Below are 17,637 nucleotides of genomic sequence, written 5' to 3' on the forward strand. Positions count from 1 at the left end.
GATTATGGGATTTTTGAGGGGTTTATTGGGGAAATTTTGAGGTATTTTGGGATTTTTGAGGGGTTTATTGGGGGTTTCTGGTGGATTATGGGATTTTTGAGGGGTTTATTGGGGAAATTTTGAGGTATTTTGGGATTTTTGAGGGGTTTATTGGGGGTTTCTGGGGAATTTTGGGATTTTTGAGGGGTTTATTGGGGAAATTTTGAGGTATTTTGGGATTTCTGAGGGGTTTATTGGGGGTTTCTGGGGGATTATGGGATTTTTGAGGGGTTTATTGGGGAAATTTTGAGGTATTTGGCGATTTTTGAGGGGTTTATTGGGGGCTTCTGGATTATAATGGGATATTGAGGGGGGTTATTGGGGAAATTTTGAGGTATTTGGGGATTTTTGAGGGGTTTATTGGGGTTTATGGGGGATTATGGGATATTGGAGTGGTTTATTGGGGGTTTCTGGGGGATTATGGGATTTTTGAGGGGTTTATTGGGGAAATTTTGAGGTATTTGGCGATTTTTGAGGGTTTTATTGGGGGCTTCTGGAGGATAATGGGATATTGAGGGGGGGTTACTGGGGAAATTTTGAGGTATTTTGGGATTTTTGAGGGGTTTATTGGGGTTTCTGGGGGATTGTGGGATTTTTGAGGGGGGTTATTGGGGAAATTTTGAGGTATTTTGGGATATTGGGGGGGGTTATTGGAGGTTTCCGGGGGATTATGGGATTTTTGAGGGGTTTATTGGGGGTTTCTGGGGATTACGGGATATTTATGGGGTTTTAGGGGGGAATTTTGAGGTATCTGGGGACATTGAGGGAGATCCTGATGCATTATGGGATATTTAAGGGGCTTTAGGGGGAGTTCTTGAGGTACTGTGGGATTTTGGGAGGGTTTCTGGGAAATTATGGGATATTCGGGGTTTTAGCGGGGAAATTTTGAGGAATTGGGGGATATTGGGGGGGCTTTGGGGGAACGTTCTGAGGCATTATGGGATATGTGAGTTTTTTTGGGGGAAATTTGAGGTAGTACGGGATATTTGGGGGTTTGGGGAACGGTTCCTGAGGCACTGGGGGGGTGTCGGAGGGGTTTCTGAAGCATTATGGGATATATGAGGGGGGGTCGCGAGGTGTTGGGGGATATTTGAGGTTTTTTGGGGGGGTTCCTGAGGCATTATGGGATGGTAATAGTGTATTGAGGGTAATTTTAAACCTTCCTCGCCGTCTTAATGGTAATTTAAACCTTTATTAACCCATTTAATGGTAATTTTAAGCATTTATTGCCGCTTTTAAAGGCATTTTTAAACGTTTCTCACCCTTTTAATGGTAATTTAGACATTTTGTATTCTTTTTAATGACAATTTAAACGTTTATCACGTTTTTTAATGGCAATTTAAACGTCTCTCACCTTTTCAATGCTTATTTTAAATGTCTCTCACCGTTTTTTAGACTTTTCTCACCAGACGTTTTCACCCTTTTAGACGTTTCTCACCCTTTCAGACGTTTCTTTTCAGACGTTTCTCACCCTTTCAGACGTTTCTCACCCTTTCAGACGTTTCTCACCCTTTCGGACGTTTCTCACCCTTTTAATGGTAACTTTAAACGCTTTCCGCCACGTTTATAGGCATTTCTTAACGTTCCTCACCCTTCTAGAGGTATTTTTTAACGCCTCTCACCATTTTAAAGCTGTTTTTAAACGTTTCTCACACGCTTTGATGGTAGTTTTAAGGCGATTCTCACCTTTTTGTCGGTCCTTTTAGCCGCCTCGCGCCCTTTCTCCTCAGCGCTTCCCGCCCTTTTTAGGCCGCGCTTCCCGCCCTTTTTAGGCCCCGCCCCCGCGCTTCCCGCCCTTTTAGGCCACGCCCCCGCGCTTCCCGCCCTTTTAGGCCCCGCCCCCGCGCTTCCCGCCCTTTTTAGGCCCCGCCCCCGCGCTTCCCGCCCTTTTAGGCCCCGCCCCCGCGCTTCCCGCCCTTTTAGGCCCCGCCCCCGCGCTTCCCGCCCTTTTAGGCCCCGCCCCCGCGCTTCCCGCCCTTTTAGGCCCCGCCCCCTTCCCCGGGGCCATGGCGGCCCCCCCCGGGCAGGACTGGTTCCACTGCAACCGCTGCTACCGGCAGGAGGGCGCCGGCTTCTGCCTCACCTCCTGCGGGCACCTCCTCTGCCAGCGCTGCCTGGGGGCAGGTAGGGCTGGGAAAGGGGGGTTCCCCTCACGGGGGGGCCCATAAAATGGGTGTAAAAGGGGTCCCCCGATCCTTTATGGTCATAAAAGTTGCCTGTGAAAGGTCTCCCCTCACAAAATGGGTGTAAAAGGGGGGTCCCTCGGTCCCTGATCCCATAAAATGGCGGCTGAAGGGGGTCTGCCAATGGTTTTACCTCACAAAATGGGTGTAAAGCGGGTTCTTCAATCCCTAATCCCATAAAATGGCGGCTGAAGGGGGTCTGCCAATGGTTTTACCTCACAAAATGGCTGTAAAACGGGTTCTTCAATCCCTAATCCCATAAAATGGAAGCAGAAGGGGGTCTGCCAATGGTTTTACCTCACAAAATGGGTGTAAAAGGGGGGTCCCTCGGTCCCTAATCCCACAAAACGGCAGCAGAAAGGCGTCTCCGGACACATTTACCTCACAAAATCGTTTTAAAAAGGGGTCTGCCAACGTTTTTACCTCACAACGTGGCCTGGGAGCAGGTAGGGGCCCCGGGAGGCTGGAAAAGGGGGGGGTCCCTTCATGGTGACCCCATAAAATGGGTATAAAAAGGGGTTCTTCAATCTTTAACGCCATAAAATGGTGGCAGAAAGGGGGTCCCCAATGGTTTTACCTCATAAAATGCGTGTAAAAGGGGGTCCCTCAGTCCCTAATCCCATAAAATGGCAGCAGAAATGGTTTTACCTCATAAAATGGTGGCAGGAAGGGGTCCTCTGATCCTTTAATGCCATAAAATGGTGGCAGAAAAAGGTCCGTGAATGGTTTTACCTCAAAAAATGGCTTTATAAAGGGGTTCGCCAATGCTTTTACCTCACAAAACGTTTGTAAAAAGGGGTCCCTCAATCCCCAACCCCATAAAATGTCAGCAGACAGCGTCCCCCAATGCTTTAACCCCATAAAACAATGGCAGAAAAGGGCCCTTCGGTGCTTTAACCCCAAAAAACATTTACAAAAAGGGGCCCCCGTACAATTTAACCCCACAAAACATTTTTTTAAAAAAGGGGGTGCTCAATAATTAACCCTTACCCTTACAGGTCCCTGCCCCGTCTGCGCCGCCGCCTGCCGCCGCTTCCCCCTCCCCGACCAGGTGAGTGCCCCCTGGGGGCCGCCATCTTGGATCCCCCCCATTCACCCCCATAGGGCCGCCATTTTGTTTCCCCCCTAATGGAGGCCGCCATCTTGGATCCCCCATTCACCTCCATAGGGCCGCCATCTTGGATCCCCCCACTGGGGGCTGCCATCTTGGATCCCCCCATTCACCCCCATAGGGCTGGCCGCCATCTTGGATAACCCCCACAGGCGGCCGCCATCTTGGATCCCCCCATTCACCTCCATAGGGCCGCCATCTTGGATCCCCCCACTGGGGGCCGCCATCTTGGATCCCCCATTCGCCCCCATAGGGCCGCCATCTTGGATCCCCCATATCCACCCCCATAGGGCCGCCATCTTGGATCCCCCCATGGTGGCCGCCATCTTGGATCCCCCATATCCACCCCCATAGGGCCGCCATCTTGGATCCCCCCATGGTGGCCGCCATCTTGGATCCCCCATATACACCTCCATAGGGCCGCCATCTTGGATCCCCCCACTGAGGGCCGCCATCTTGGATCCCCCATTCACCCCCATAGGGCCGCCATCTTGGATCCCCCCACTGGGGGCCGCCATCTTGGATCCCCCATTCACCCCCATAGGGCCGCCATCTTGGATCCCCCCACTGGGGGCCGCCATCTTGGATCCCCCATATACACCCCCATAGGGCCGCCATCTTGGATCCCCCCATGGGGGCCGCCATTTTGGATCCCCCATATCCACCCCCATAGGGCCGCCATCTTGGATCCCCCCATGGGGGCCGCCATTTTGGATCCCCCATATACACCCCCATAGGGCCGCCACCTTGGATCCCCCATTCACCCCCATAGGGCCGCCATCTTGGATCCCCCATTCACCCCCATAGGGCCGCCATCTTGGATCCCCCCATGGGGGCCGCCATCTTGGCTCCCCCATTCACCCCCATAGGGCCGCCATTTTGTTCCCCTCCAATGGGGGCCGCCATCTTGGATCCCCCCATACTAACCCATTGGGCCGCCATTTTGAATACCCCCCCCCATGGGGGCCGCCATTTTGTCCCCCCGCCCAACGGCCGCCATTTCGCGGCCTCCCCGCCCCTCGCGCCCCCCTTTTGACAGCGAGCGCCGCCCTGCCGGCGGCCCGATTTACCCCTTATCCCCCCCCCCCCCCAGCCCCACGAGGCGCTTTTCCTCAAAAGCCCCGCCGCCGTCGCCCGCCAGCGCCTGGCGCACATCTCCCAGGTGAGCCAAATCCGGCGGATTTTCCCCCAAAAAACCCTTCCCCCCCCTTACCCTTTCTTCTGAGCTCCTCCCCGCAGGCCTGGCGCTTCCAGCGGGCGCAGGCGGAGCTGCTGCTGGCCTCCCAGCGCCACGCCGCGCGCCGGGCCGAGGCGGCGCTGCGGGAGGCCCGCCGGGCGCTGGAGGCCAAGGAGAGGTGAGCGAGGCCATCTTGGGGGGGCGGCCTCCCCCCGCCTTCGGCCTCCCCCACCCCCCGGCCTCACCGCTGCCGCCCCGCAGGGAGGCCGAGGCGCTGCGCAGGGAGAACGGGGAGCTCCGGAGGCACCTGCGGGAGGCCGAGGTCCCCCAGATCTCCCCCTTTTACCCCACTTTTTTCCCCATTTAACTCCCCCCTCTTCCCGTTCAGTCCTCCTTTTCCCCGTTCTATCCTTTTTCCCCTTTCTACCACCCTTTTTTCCCCATTTAAATCCCCCTTCCCCCATTTTTCCCCATTTGGACGCCCTTTTTCCCCTTTTAACCCCCCTTTTCGCCCATGTGGCCACCATTTTCCCCCATTTGGCCACCCATTTTCCCCATTTAACCCCCTTTTTCCCCTCTTAACCCCCTTTTTCCCCTTTTAACTCTCCCTTTTCCCTTTTTAACCCTCCCTTTTCCCTTTTTAACCCTCCCTTTTCCCTTTTTAACCCTCCCTTTTCCCCTTTTAACCCCCTTTGTCCCTATTCAACCCCCTTTTTTTCCTATTTAACCCCCCTTTAAAAACCCCTTCTCCCACATTTAACCCCCCTTTTCCCCGTTTTACCCCAATTAAGACCCTTTTTCCCCATTTATCCTCCTCTTCGACTCTCTTTTTCCTTATTTGACCCCCATTTCCCCCCTTTTTATCCTTTTTAACCCATTTTCCCCATTTAACCCCCCCATTTCCCTCTATTTACCCTAATTTTTCCCTATTTAATCAATCCTTCCCCATTTAAGACCCCCACTTTTCCGTATTTTACCTATTTATTCTCTATTTAACCCATTTCTCCCTGTTTAACCCCCCCATTCCTCCTCAGTTTTCCCTATTTACCCCCCCCTTTCCCCATTAACCCCCCCCATTTGTCCTTTTTTCCCCCATTTACCCCGCCAATTCCCCATTTCCCCCCCAATTTCCCCTTTCAACCCCCCATTTCCCCCTTTAACCCCCAATTTCCCCCTTTCTCCCCCCAAATTCCCCCCCCAGGTCTCCCCAGGCTGGCGGTCGAGCAGGTGAGCCCCCCCCAACCCCCTTAATTTTTGGGGTCCCCCCCCCCAGGTGCTCAGCACCCCAATTCCCCCCCCCCCAGGAACAGCACCCCCAGGCCCGTCGGCATCACCTCCCCAGTGGAGACAGGTAGGACCCCCCTTTTTCCCTAAAACCCCCATTTTTTCCCCAAAACCACCCTTCCCCCCCTCCCCCCCCATTTCCCCCAAATCCCCCTTTTTTCCCCCAAATCCCCCTTTTTTCCCCCAAATCCCCCTTTTTTCCCCCAACCCCCCCCTTTTCCCCAACCCCCCCTTTTTCTCCCATTTTTTGGGACCCCCCCCATTTTTGGGGAGCCCCAATTTTAAGGTTTTTCACCCTAAAACTCGCCACCCCCCCCCCCAGTGACCCCCCAGCCCCGGCGGCAGCTCAGCGGGCAGGTGGTGAGGTGAGCGAGACCCCCCCCCCCCCAGAATCCAGGAACGCCCCCAAATTTGGGGTTTTCCCCCCCAAAAACGTGCCCCTCCCACCCACCGCAGCCGCTCGGCGTCGCTGGAGCGGCCCCCGCTCCGTGGGACCCCCACGTGGCCGGGTGAGCCCCCAAAATCCCCGGGTTTCACCCCAAAAATCCAACCCCCCCCCCCCCCCTTCCCCATACACCCTAAGCCACCCACAAGCCCCGCCCCCTCCACCTAAGCCCCGCCCCCTCCACCTAAGCCCCCCGCCCCTCCACCTAAGCCCCGCCCCCTCCCCTAAGCCCCGCCCCCTCCCCTAAGCCCCGCCCCCTCCACCTAAGCCCCGCCCCCTCCCCTAAGCCCCGCCCCCTCCCCTAAGCCCCGCCCCCTCCACCTAAGCCCCGCCCCCTCCACCTAAGCCACGCCCCCTCCACCTAAGCCCCGCCCCCTCCCCTAAGCCCCGCCCCTCCACCTAAGCCACGCCCCCCTCCACCTAAGCCCCGCCCCCTCCACCTAAGCCCCGCCCCCTCCACCTAAGCCACGCCCCCAGCTCCCATTGGAACACCAGTAGCCCAGAAGCCCCGCCCACTCGCCCAAGCCCCGCCCCCCTTCGCCCCACCCCCACCCCAAGCCCCGCCCCCTCCGCCACAAACCCCGCCCCTTCCCCAAGCCACGCCCCCAGCCCCCCATTGGCTTCCACTACCCCAAGCCCCGCCCCCTCCCGCTTAACCCCGCCCCCTTCTGACCCCGCCCCCTCTCCCCAGGCCCCGCCCCCAGCCTGCCCCACCACAGGTAAGCCCCGGGGGGGGGGGGGGCGCGTCCATTTCGGGGCGCTCCGGGGGGGGCTTCCCGCTCCCACCGCCCCCCTCCCCCCTCCAGGGCCGCCCCCCCGGCTCCCCCGACGCCCCCCTGGGCCCCGCCCGCCCCCCGGCCTCTCCCCGCCGCCATCTTGTCCCGGCAACCCCCCCACTTCCGGCCCGGCGGCGGAGGAGGAGGAGGCCGCTAGGTGACGTCACCGCCGGGCGGAAGCCGCCGCGTCACGCCCTCAAGCAAGATGGCGCCGCCGCGTCGCCCCTAGCAACCGGCGCCGCCTTGCGCGCGCCCCCGCCGCGTTGCCCGGCAACCGGCGCATCTTGCGCGCGCCCATTCGCGTTGCCCGGCAACCGGCGCCATCTTGCGCGCGCCCCCGCCGCGTTGCCCGGCAACCGGCGCCATCTTGAGCGCCCCCCCCGCCGCCATCTTGGGAGGCAAGATGGCGCTGGCCAGCGTCCCTGCGGCTCCCCGCCGAGCCCCCGCCGCCCCCCGCCGCCTTCCCGCTCCTCGCAGCCCCCCGGGACCCCCCCGGCCCCCCGCAGAGCCTCGCGGCGCCGCCCTGGGGCACCGCGGAGCCCCCCGGACCCGGTTTGCAGCTCCTGCACGGAACCACCACGCTGGCTTTTAAGGTGGGGGGGGGGGTTGAGGGGTCTTTGGGGGGGTTTGGGGGGTTGGGGAGTCCGCAAGCCCCGTGGGGGGAGCACAGAGCGCACGGGAGAGCTTCGGAAGGGTTTTATGAGGGGTGTTTGGTTATAGGGATTCTGAAGACTCGTGGGGGGACCCAAAATCCGGGGGGGGGGCCTAAAGATCCCTTACGGGACCCCAAAACCCCTTAGGGGGACCGCAGAACCCCTTGGGGGTACCCTAAAGCCCCTTGGGGTGCCCTAAAGCCCCTTGGGGGGACCCTAAAGCCCCTTGCGGGGGCCTAAAGTCCCGTTATGGGACCCCAAAACCGCTTGGGGGGCACAAAATTTTTTGGAGGGTCCTAAAACCCCCTGGTGAGACCCCAGAGCCCCGTGGGGGGACCCCCAAAGCCTTTTTTGGGGACCCCGCCGTCATATAGAAGCCCTTGCGGGTCTGGGTTAGGTCCGTAGCCACCCCCAGACCCCATGGAGGGGACCCCAAATTGCGCGGGTGGAATTTTGAGACCTTATAAAAGCTTCTCTGGGGTGGGTGTTTGGTCATAGGGACCCCAAATCCCCAAGGAGGGACCCCGAAGACCCCTAGGAGGACCCCAAAGTCCCTTTTTGGGACCCTAAATCCCCTTGGGGGTACCCCAAAGCCCCTGGAGGGACCCCAAAACCTGAATGAAGCCCTTGTGGGGCTGATTTCTGCAGACAGGGAGCCTCCAAGGCCACCTCGAGACCTCGTGGTGGGCCTCCGAGTCTACGTAGGGGCCTCCGAGGCCACTTGGGGACCTCACGGTGGTCCTCCAAAGCCACCTAAGGACCTCCAGGGCCACTTGGGGACCTCATGATGGGCCTCCAAAGCCACGTAGACACCTCGTGGTGAGTCTCTGAGTCTACCTAGGGTCCTCCAAGTCAACCTAGGGGTCTCCAAGGCCACCTGAGGGTCTCCTAGGGACCTCGTGGTGAACCTCCAAGGCCACCTAATGGCCTCCAAGGTCACTTGAGGACCACCTAGAGACCTCGTGGTGGGCCTCCAAGTCTACCTAGGGTCCTCCAAGTCAACCTAGGGGTCTCCAGGGCCACCTAACGGTCTCCAGGGTCACTTGGGGACCTTGTGGTGGGCCTCCAAGTCTACCTAACGGTTTCCAGGGCCATTTGGGGATCTTGTGGTAGGCCTCCAAAGCCACGTAGACACCTCGTGGTGGGCCTCCAAGACTACCTAGGGTCCTCCAAGTCAACTTAGGGGTCTCTGAGGCCACCTAAGGGTCTCCAGGGCCACTTGGGGATCTCGTGGTGGGCCTCCAAGTCAACCTAGGGTCCTCCAAGTCAGTCTAGGGGACTCCAGGGCCACTTGTGGACCTCATGGTGGGCCTCCAAAGCCACCTAAAGGCCTCCAAGTCTACTTGTGGACCTCGTGGTGGGCTTCCAAAACCACCTAAGGGCCTCCAAGTCCACTTGGGGACCTTGTGGTGGGCCTCCAAGTCTATCTAGGGTCCTCCAAGTCAACCTAGGGGTCTCCAGGGCCACCTAACGGCCTCCAGGGCCACTTGGGGACCTCACGGTGGTCCTCCAAAGCCACCTAAGGACCTCCAGGGCCACTTGGGGACCTCATGGTGGTCCTCCAAGTCTACTTAGGGGTCTCCAAGTCAACCTAGGGGTCTTCAAGTCTACCTAATGGGCTCCAGGGCCACTTGGGGACCTCGTGGTGGGCCTCCAGGTCTACCTAGGGGTCTCCAAGTCTACCTAAGGGCCTCCAGGGCCACGGGGACCTGGTGGTGGGCCTCCAGGTCTACCTAGGGGTCTCCAAGTCTACCTAAGGGCCTCCAGGGCCACTTGGGGACCTGGTGGTGGGCCTCCAGGTCTACCTAGGGGTCGCCAAGTCTACCTAAGGGCCTCCAGGGCCACTTCGGGACCTGGTGGTGGGCCTCCAGGTCTACCTAGGGCTCTCCAAGTCTACCTAAGGGCCTCCAGGGCCACTTCGGGACCTGGTGGTGGGCCTCCAGGTCTACCTAGGGGTCTCCAAGTCTACCTAAGGGCCTCCAGGGCCACTTGGAGACCTGGTGGTGGGCCTCCAGGTCTACCTAGGGGTCGCCAAGTCTACCTAAGGGCCTCCAGGGCCACTTGGGGACCTGGTGGTGGTCCTCCAGGTCTACCTAAGGGTCTCCAAGTCTACCTAAGGGCCTCCAGGGCCACGGGGACCTGGTGGTGGGCCTCCAGGTCTACCTAGGGGTCTCCAAGTCTACCTAAGGGCCTCCAGGGCCACTTGGGGACCTGGTGGTGGGCCTCCAGGTCTACCTAGGGGTCGCCAAGTCTACCTAAGGGCCTCCAGGGCCACGGGGACCTGGTGGTGGGCCTCCAGGTCTACCTAGGGGTCGCCAAGTCTACCTAAGGGCCTCCAGGGCCACTTGGGGACCCGGTGGTGGGCCTCCAGGTCTACCTAGGGGTCGCCAAGTCTACCTAAGGGCCTCCAGGGCCACTTGGGGACCTCGTGGTGGGCCTCCAAAGCCACGTAGCGGCCTCCGAGTCCGCCTGGGGCCCCTCCCCGTCCTCTCGGCGCCCCCCAAACTCCCGTCCCCCCCGCAGTTCGAGGAGGGCGTGGTGGTGGCGGTGGACTCGCGGGCGACGGCGGGCTCGTACGTGGCGTCGCAGTCGGTGCAGAAGGTGATCGAGATCAACGCGGCGCTGCTGGGCACCATGGCGGGGGCGCGGCCGACTGCGGCTTCTGGGAGCGGCTGCTGGCGCGGCAGTGCCGCGTCTACGAGCTGCGCAACAAGGAGCCCATCTCGGTGGCCGCCGCCTCCAAGCTGCTGGCCAACATGGTGTACCAGTACAAGGGGCTGGGGCTCAGCATGGGCACCATGATCTGCGGCTGGGACAAGAGGGGGCCGGGTGAGGCCGCTGCGGGGGGCTGGGGGGTTGGGGGGGTTGGGGGCGGTTTGAGGGGGGTTTGGGGTGGGTTGGGGGGTTCGAGGGGGGTTTGGGGGAGATTAAGGGGGGTTGGGGGGTTTGAGGGGGGTTTGGGGTGGGGCTGGAGGGGTTTGGGGGGGATTGGGGGGTGTTTGGGGGGGTTGAGGGGGGTTGGGGGGGGTTGAGGGGGATTAAGGGGGGATTGGGGGGCTTTGGGGGGGTTTGAGGGGGGGATTGGGGGCGTTTTGGGGGGGTTTGGGGGGTTATGGGGGGATTGAGGGGGGTTGGGAGGATTGAGGGGGGTTTGGGGTGGGGTTGGAGGGGTTTGGGGGGGATTGGGGGAGTTGAGGGGGGGGATTGGGGGGGGTTGGGGGGTTTGGGGTGGGGTTGGGGGTTTGGGGGGTTGAGGGGGTTTGGGGGGTTTGAGGGGGATTGGGGGGTTTGGGGGGTTATGGGGGGATTGAGGGGGGTTGGGGGGGATTAAGAGGGGATTGGGGGGGTTGGGGGTTTGGGGGTTGGGGGGGATTGGGGGGTGTTTGGGGGTTGAGGGGGGTTGGGGGGGTTGAGGGGGATTAAGGGGGATTGGGGGGCTTTGGGGGAGTTTGGGGGGGGTTTGGGGGGGTTTGAGGGGGGGTTTGAGGGGGGATTGGGGGCGTTTGGGGGGGTTTGGGGGGGGTTATGGGGGGGGATTGAGGGGGTTGGGGGGGGGGGATTGAGGGGGGTTTGGGGGGTTGGAGGGGGATTTGGGTGGGGGTTGAGGGGGGTTTGGGGGGTTCGAGGGGGGTTTGGGGGGGTTTGAGGGGGATTGGGGAGGTTGGGGGGATTGGGGGGGTTTGGGGTGGGGTTGGAGGGATTTGGGGGGGGGTTGAGGGAGGATTGGGGGCTTTGGGGAGGTTGGGGGGATTGGGGGGCTTTGGGGGGGTTTGAGGCGGTTTCGGGGGGGGTTGGGGGCGGTTTGAGGGGGGATTGGGGACATTGGGGGGTTTAAGGGGGGTTTGGGGGGATTTGAGGGGGGTTTGGGGGGATTTGGGGTGGGATTGGAGGGGTTGGGGGGGGGGGTTGGGGGGGGGGTTTGGGTGGGGTTGAGGCCGTTCTTTTTGGGCTGGAGGCCTCCCACCGCCCCCATCCTCGGGGCAGAGGCCCCCCAAACCCCGCCGGCCTCCCCCCAACCTCCTTTTTTCCTCCCCCCCCCCCCCCCCCAGGCCTCTACTACGTGGACAGCGAGGGCACCCGCGTCCCCGGGCCGGCCTTCGCCGTGGGCTCGGGCGCCCCCTACGCCTACGGGGTCCTGGACCGCGGCCTCCGCCCGGGCCTCGGCGTGGAGGCCGCCTGCGAGCTGGGCCCCGGCGCGCCATCTTCCAGGCGGCGCGGCGCGACGCCTACTCGGGGGGCCGCGTGGCCGTCTACCACGTGGGGGCCGGCGGCTGGCGCCGCGTCTCGCGCCACGACGTGGCCGAGCTGCAGGGCCTCTACGGGGAGGCCGGGCGGGAGTGAGGAGGCCGCGCCGGAGGAGGACAGCGGGGGTGAGGGGGTACGGGGGGGGGTTTTGGGGGGGGTGAGGGGGATTTGGGGGGGTGAGGGGGGTGGAGGCCGGGGGTTTTGGGGGGGATTTGGGGTTGGTGAGGGGGTGGAGGCCGGCATGGGGTTAAGAAAATGGGGGCCATGGGGGGGTTGGGGGGGGTTTTTTTGGTTTAGGGGGTGGAGGCCGGGGTTTTGGGGCGCAGAGGGGGTGGAGGCTGGGGTTTTGGGGGGTTTTGGGGGGGTTTTGGGTGGTGGAGGCCGCGGTTGGGTTAAGAAAATGGAGGCCACAGGGAGTTTAGGGAGGATTTTGTTCATTGACGGGGTGGAGGCCGGGGGTTTTTGGGGGGTTTGGGGGGTGGAGGCTGCGGTTGGGTTAAGAAAATGGAGGCCACCGGGGGTTTGGGGGGGATTTGGTTGATTTAGGGGGTGGAGGCCGGGGTTTGGGGGGATGAGGGGGTGGAGGCCGGGGTTTTTGGGGGGTTCAGGGGGTGGAGGCTGCGGTTGGGTTAAGGAAATGGAGGCTACGGGGGGTTTGGGGCGGATTTTGTTGATTTAGCGGGTGGAGGCCGGGGTTTTTGAGGGGTTTTGGGGGCGGTGAGGGGGTGGAGGCCAGCATGGGGTTAAGAAAATGGAGGCCACGGGGGGGTTTGGGGGGGATTTGGTTGATTTAGGGGGTGGAGGCTGGGGTTTTTGGGGAGTTTTGGGGGGGTTTTGGGGGCGGAGGACAGCGGGGGTTAAGAAAGTGGAGGCCATGAGGGGTTTGGGGGGGATTTTGTTGATTTAGGGGGTGGAGGCCAGGGTTTTTGGAGGGTTTTGGGGGGGTGAGGGGGTGGAGGCCGGCATCAGGTTAAGAAAATGGAGGCCACGGGGGCGTTTGGGGGGGATTTTGTTGATTTAGGGGGTGGAGGCCGGGGTTTTTGGGGGAGTGAGGGGGTGGAGGCTGGGGTTTTGGGGGGTTTTGGGGGGATTTTGGGGGTGGAGGCCAGCGTGGGGTTAAGAAAGTGGAGGCTACAGGGGCTTTAGGGGGAATTTTGTTGATTTAGGGGGTGGAGGCTGGGGTTTTGGGGGGATTTGGGGGGGTGAGGGGGTGGAGGCCAGCATGGGGTTAAGAAAATGGAGGCCACGGGGGATTTGGGGGGGATTTGGTTGATTTAGGGGGTGGAAGCTGGGGTTTTTGGGGGGTTTGGGGGGGTTTTGGGGGTGGAGGCCAGCGTGGGGTTAACAAAATGGAGGCCACGGGGGATTTGGGGGGGATTTTGTTGATTCAGGGGGTGGAGGCCGGGGTTTTTGGGGCGGAGGCCGGGGCTTGATGGGTTTAAAAGATGGAGGCCGGGGTTTTTTGGAGGTTCCCGTTGGTCGGGGGGGCGGAGGCCGGGGCTGGGTTAAGGAAACGGAGGCCGCGGGGTTTTTTAATTGGTGGAGGCCGGTTTTGTCGTTCTTTAGGAGGCTCCCATTGGCTGACGAGGCGGAGGCCGCGCTCGGGCGATCCCATTGGTTGGAGAAGCGGAGGCCGCGGCCGTCCGGAGCGCCCCATTGGCCGAGGAGGCGGAGGCCGTGATCCATTTCGGAGGCTCCCATTGGCCGAGGCCGCGGAGGCCTCCAACCACTGCAGGGGGGGCGGGGCCACTGCAGAGATGGCCCCGCCCCCTCTGCAGTGGCCCCGCCCCCGCATCCCATAAAGCTTTCTGATTGGTTCCAGCCCCTGTCTCTCATTGATGGAGGGAGCGGGACGGGGAGGGGGGCGGCCATCTTGGACGGGGGGCCTCAGCCAATGGTGGTGGGCGGTGGGGGGCACGTGACCGCTTGGCCCCGCCCCCTGTGAGGCTGGTTGGCCGAAAGCCCCTTCCTCACCCCATCCCATTGGCCATTTTGTGCCCCCCACAGCCAAATAAGGTAAAAAACAAAGGGGCGGGGCCTCAGGGGGAGGAGGGGAGGGCGGGCTGGGGCCGCCTCGCGAAAAAACCGCGGAGTTTTGGTTAAATTTGGGGCGTTTCCGGCGTTTTTGAGTCGCCGGGGGCCGTCAGTAGGCTCCAGAGTGAACGGGGAGGGGAGGGGGCGCGGGGACGGCAACGCGCATGCGCGGGGAGAACGGGGACGGGAGGGGGAGCGCGGAGAGCACTGCGCATGCGTCGGGGTTCAGGGAGGGGAGGGGGGAGAGAGGGGAGAGCTCCGAGAGGGGAGGGGGAGCGAGGGGAGCGGCGGGGCCGGGGCTGCGCATGCGCGGCGCGCTCCGGGAGGGGAGGGGGAGCGGGGGTGGGGCCGCGCCGTGCGCAACGTGCGTCGCCACGCCCCCGCCGCGTGCTGATTGGTTGGAGGGCGCGGGGGGGGCGTGGCCACGCGGGAAGCGCGCGGAAGGGAGCGGCAGGAGGGGCCGGGCCCGGAGGGGGGTCGGTTTTGGGGTGAAAAAGGGGGGGATTGGGGCTGGGGGGGGTGTGGAGGGGCTGGGGGGGGTTATGGGGGTGTTGGGGCGGGAAATGGCGGGTTTGGGGTGAAAAATGGGGGATTTGGGGCGGGAAATGGGGGGATTTGGGGTGAAACGGGAAAAACGGGGATTTGGGGTAAAAAATGGGGGATGTGGGGTAGGAAACGCGATTTTGGGGCAAAAAGGGGAGATTTGGGGTCGTGAAGGGGGAATTTGGGCATACATAAGGCATATTTGGGGTTCAAGATGGGGGATTTGGGGTAAAAAAGGGAGATTTTGGGTGGTCAGTGGGGGATTTGGGGTGAAAAACGGGATTTGGGGGTGAAAAACGGGGGGTTGGGGTAAAAAAAATAGGGAATTTAGGGGGAAAATAGGGAATTTGGGATAGAAAGGGAGATTTGGGGTAATAAATGGGGGATTTGCGGTGAGAAATGGGATTTGGGGTTAAAAACGAGGGTTTTGGGGTAAAAAATGGGGGTCTTGGGGTGAAAACTGGGGACTTTGGGGTGAGAAATGGGGAGTTTGGGGTTAAAAAGGGAGATTCGGGGTGAGAAATGGGGGATTTGGAGTGAAAAGGGGGGGGTTTGGGGTCAGAAAATGGGATTTTGGCGTGAAACATTTGAAATTTGGGGTCAAAAAGGGAGCTCGGGGGTGAAAAATGGGAATTTGGGGTGAAAAAAGGCAGATTGTGGGGTGAGGAATGGGGAACTCGGGGTGAAAAAGGGAGGTTTGGGGTGAAAAGGGGGGGCGTGGGGTGAAAAAAGGGGGATCTGGGGCGAAACGTGGGAGGTTTTGGGGCGAAAAAGGGGGATTTGGGGTAAAACACACCAGTGCGTCGTGGGTAACCCCCCCCCTTGCCCCCCACTTAGCGCCATGACGGACCTGGAGGCGGAGATTCTGGGTGAGAGGGGCGGGGCCAAAGGGGGCGGGGCCAGCGATCGCGTTAACTGATATGCTAATGAGATGCTAACGAGCCCCTCCCTCTCCGCAGGCCCGGCGCTGCCCCTGCCCCCCCCCGAGGAGCTCGGCCCCCACCCGGGGCTGTGCCGGCTGCTGGCGGCCCTGGGGGCGGGGCTCGGCGCGGCCGGGGGGCGGAGCCTGCGGCGGGCGGAGGCGGGGCTGGCGCGGCAGCGAGCCGCCTGGTTGGCCCGCGAGGGGCTCTGGAGGGCGGTGCTGGAGCTGCTGCGCGAGCCCCGCCCCCAGGGGGTGAGAAAAGGGGGCGGGGCTTAAAGGGGGCGGGGCCTAACGGGGCCCCAAAGCATCATGGGAAGGCCCCTCCCCCTTATTTCCCCCCCCCCAGGCCCCGCCCACCGTGGAGGAAGCGCTGGCATTGGCCGAGCTGCGCCGCGGCCCGCCCCCATTGGCCGCTCTGCTGCCGCCGCCCCAGGTGAGCCCCGCCCCCCTTTCCGCGACGTCACGGCCGCGCCCCGTGACGTCACCGACCACGCCCCTCCGCCCAGCAGGACCCCGCCCCCCTGCGCCGCCGCCTGCTGCCGGCGCTGGAGCGGCGCCTGGCCGGGAAGGCGCGGGAGCTGGCCGCCTACCACCGGGGGGGCCGTGACGTCACCGCCGGCCCCGGTGACGTCACCGAGAGGCCCCGTGACGTCACCGCCGACGTCGCCGCCGTGGCCCGGGAGCTGGCGGCCGAGCGGCGCCGCCTGGAGGCCGCCGCCGCCCGGCGCCGCCGCCTGGCCGAGCAGCTGGAGCGCCACCGCCGCCTCTACCCGCAGGTACCGCGCCGTGCCGGCGGCGGTGACGTCATCGGCGACGTCACCGGTGACGTCACCGGTGACGCCGCCGCCTCTCCGCGAAGGTTTTGGGGCGCTGCGGGGCGCTGCTGGGGCGGCTGCAGGAGGAGCGGGCGGCGGGCGCGGAGCTGGAGCGGCGCCGGGGGCGCTACCTGGAGGCCAAGGGGGCGGCCATGCTGCTCAAGATCCGGTGGGTGATGGCGGTCATCGCGGTGACGTCGTCGCGGTGACGTCACGATGACGTCGTCCGTCGAGCGCGACCCCGTCACGGTGACGCCCGCAGGTTGGAGGAGCTGACGGTGCTGCTGGACACCTACAGCCCCACGGTGGTGGAGGCGCATCGCGTCATCAGGTGCGGCCCCCCGTCGGCCCCGGATCGCCCCACGCTATCCCGATACGCCCCGATATCGCCCCATATCCCCCCAATATCCCCCCATATTGCCCCCATCACGTCATACTATCCCGATGCCCCCCGATATCGCCCCGATATGGCCCCCCCCGCAGGTCGCGCCTGGAGGCGGAGCTGTCGCGGGCCGGGGCGGAGCTGTCGGGGGCGCGGGCGGCGCTGGAGGCGCTGCAGGCGCTGGGCCCCGGCTTCCAGGCGGCGGCCGAGGAGTACGGGCGGCTCCGCGAGCGCCTCCGCCACCGCCGCTGGGCCCTGCGCCAGCTCCGCGGCCATGACGGAGGGGGCGACGTCGCCGATGACGTCACCGATGACGACGGCGACGGAGGCCCGGCGTGAGAGGGAAGGCCTCAAGATGGCCGTCGCGGGACAAGATGGCCGCCGGGGGGGGCAAGATGGCCGCCGGGGCAACCACGAGGTCTCCATGGCAACCACGAGGTCTCCATGGCAACAAAATGGCCGCCACTTCAGCTCCACCCCCTTGTTGCCATGGTGACCGCGGTGGCTCCGCCCACGACGAGGCCCCGCCCCCGTGAAGCCCCGCCCCCAATAAATTACCCCTCCCCTTTTGTACCCAGTTCTGGCCTCTGATTGGTTGGTCTGTGGGGGTGGGAGCGAGGGGCGTGGCCTAAGTGATTGGCAGCTCGTGGTGGGTGGTGATTGGTTGCGGGGGTGGGGGGAGGGTTCTACAGACGGGTGATTGGCAGGCGAGGGCACTCAGCGATTGGTTATGGGGCGGGGCTTAGGGCTCCCTCAGGGAATTGATTGACAGGCAGGGGCGGGAGGTGATTGGTAAGGGGGCGGGGCTATGGAGACCATCGGAGGTTTGATTGACAGGCGGGAACGCGCAGCGGTTGGCCACGGGGGTGGGTCCAGAATCTCCCTCATGGGCGTCTGATTGACAGGCGAAGCCGCGCAGCCATTGGCTCACAGCCCAATGGGGGCGGGACCTCCCCTCAGCCTCCCTCAGCCGCTTGATTGACAGTCGACTCCGCACAGCGATTGGCTCGCCGCCCAACGAGGGCGGG

At 62.8% G+C, this 17,637-nt stretch overlaps 3 protein-coding genes across 4 annotated transcripts; all 3 read left to right on the plus strand.

The window, feature by feature from the left end:
• The first annotated feature begins 1,928 nt into the window (after nucleotides 1-1,928).
• LOC125181836 (RING finger protein 212B) lies at nucleotides 1,929-7,306 on the plus strand. The gene is made up of 11 exons (XM_066987370.1): nucleotides 1,929-2,163; nucleotides 3,221-3,273; nucleotides 4,427-4,495; nucleotides 4,573-4,688; nucleotides 4,772-4,832; nucleotides 5,712-5,737; nucleotides 5,815-5,861; nucleotides 6,117-6,159; nucleotides 6,251-6,303; nucleotides 6,931-6,958; nucleotides 7,046-7,306. The coding sequence occupies exons 1-11, from the start codon at nucleotides 2,046-2,048 to the stop codon at nucleotides 7,170-7,172; spliced, it is 741 nt and encodes a 246-aa protein (XP_066843471.1). The 5' UTR covers nucleotides 1,929-2,045; the 3' UTR covers nucleotides 7,173-7,306.
• LOC136788620 (proteasome subunit beta type-5-like) lies at nucleotides 7,221-13,620 on the plus strand. Its single transcript, XM_066987177.1, is given in 7 exon segments — nucleotides 7,221-7,233; nucleotides 7,388-7,608; nucleotides 10,192-10,303; nucleotides 10,306-10,497; nucleotides 11,718-11,857; nucleotides 11,860-12,038; nucleotides 13,480-13,620. Coding segments are annotated over 6 exon segments (828 nt in total). The 3' UTR covers nucleotides 12,010-12,038; nucleotides 13,480-13,620.
• Nucleotides 13,621-14,314: 694 nt separating this feature from the next.
• LOC136788808 (HAUS augmin-like complex subunit 4) lies at nucleotides 14,315-17,188 on the plus strand. 2 transcript variants are annotated; one of them, XM_066987491.1, is made up of 8 exons: nucleotides 14,315-14,423; nucleotides 15,328-15,359; nucleotides 15,450-15,664; nucleotides 15,759-15,845; nucleotides 15,922-16,188; nucleotides 16,272-16,396; nucleotides 16,490-16,558; nucleotides 16,711-17,188. In XM_066987491.1, the coding sequence occupies exons 2-8, from the start codon at nucleotides 15,332-15,334 to the stop codon at nucleotides 16,946-16,948; spliced, it is 1,029 nt and encodes a 342-aa protein (XP_066843592.1). In that variant the 5' UTR covers nucleotides 14,315-14,423; nucleotides 15,328-15,331; the 3' UTR covers nucleotides 16,949-17,188. The 2 variants fall into 2 exon arrangements, with proteins under 2 accessions (XP_066843592.1, XP_066843593.1); XM_066987492.1 differs by lacking the exon at nucleotides 14,315-14,423 and having other exon boundaries at nucleotides 14,596-15,359.
• The last annotated feature ends 449 nt before the right edge of the window (nucleotides 17,189-17,637 follow it).

The sequence above is a fragment of the Anser cygnoides genome, chromosome W, assembly GCF_040182565.1.
Source record: "Anser cygnoides isolate HZ-2024a breed goose chromosome W, Taihu_goose_T2T_genome, whole genome shotgun sequence".
In the NCBI taxonomy this organism is placed as follows: domain Eukaryota; kingdom Metazoa; phylum Chordata; class Aves; order Anseriformes; family Anatidae; genus Anser; species Anser cygnoides.

Excerpts from the sequence above, each read along its gene's own strand:
- LOC136788808 (XM_066987491.1), top strand. The coding sequence starts at position 15,332 with ATGACGGACCTGGAGGCGGAGATTCTGG. Across the intron at positions 15,360-15,449 it reads CCTGGAGGCGGAGATTCTGG|GCCCGGCGCTGCCCCTGCCC; the intron begins GTGAGAGGGGCG and ends CCCTCTCCGCAG. Across the intron at positions 16,559-16,710 it reads GAGGCGCATCGCGTCATCAG|GTCGCGCCTGGAGGCGGAGC; the intron begins GTGCGGCCCCCC and ends CCCCCCCCGCAG.
- LOC125181836 (XM_066987370.1), top strand. The coding sequence starts at position 2,046 with ATGGCGGCCCCCCCCGGGCAGGACTGGTTCCACTGCAACCGCTGCTAC. Across the intron at positions 2,164-3,220 it reads CCAGCGCTGCCTGGGGGCAG|GTCCCTGCCCCGTCTGCGCC; the intron begins GTAGGGCTGGGA and ends TTACCCTTACAG. Across the intron at positions 4,496-4,572 it reads GCCTGGCGCACATCTCCCAG|GCCTGGCGCTTCCAGCGGGC; the intron begins GTGAGCCAAATC and ends TCCTCCCCGCAG.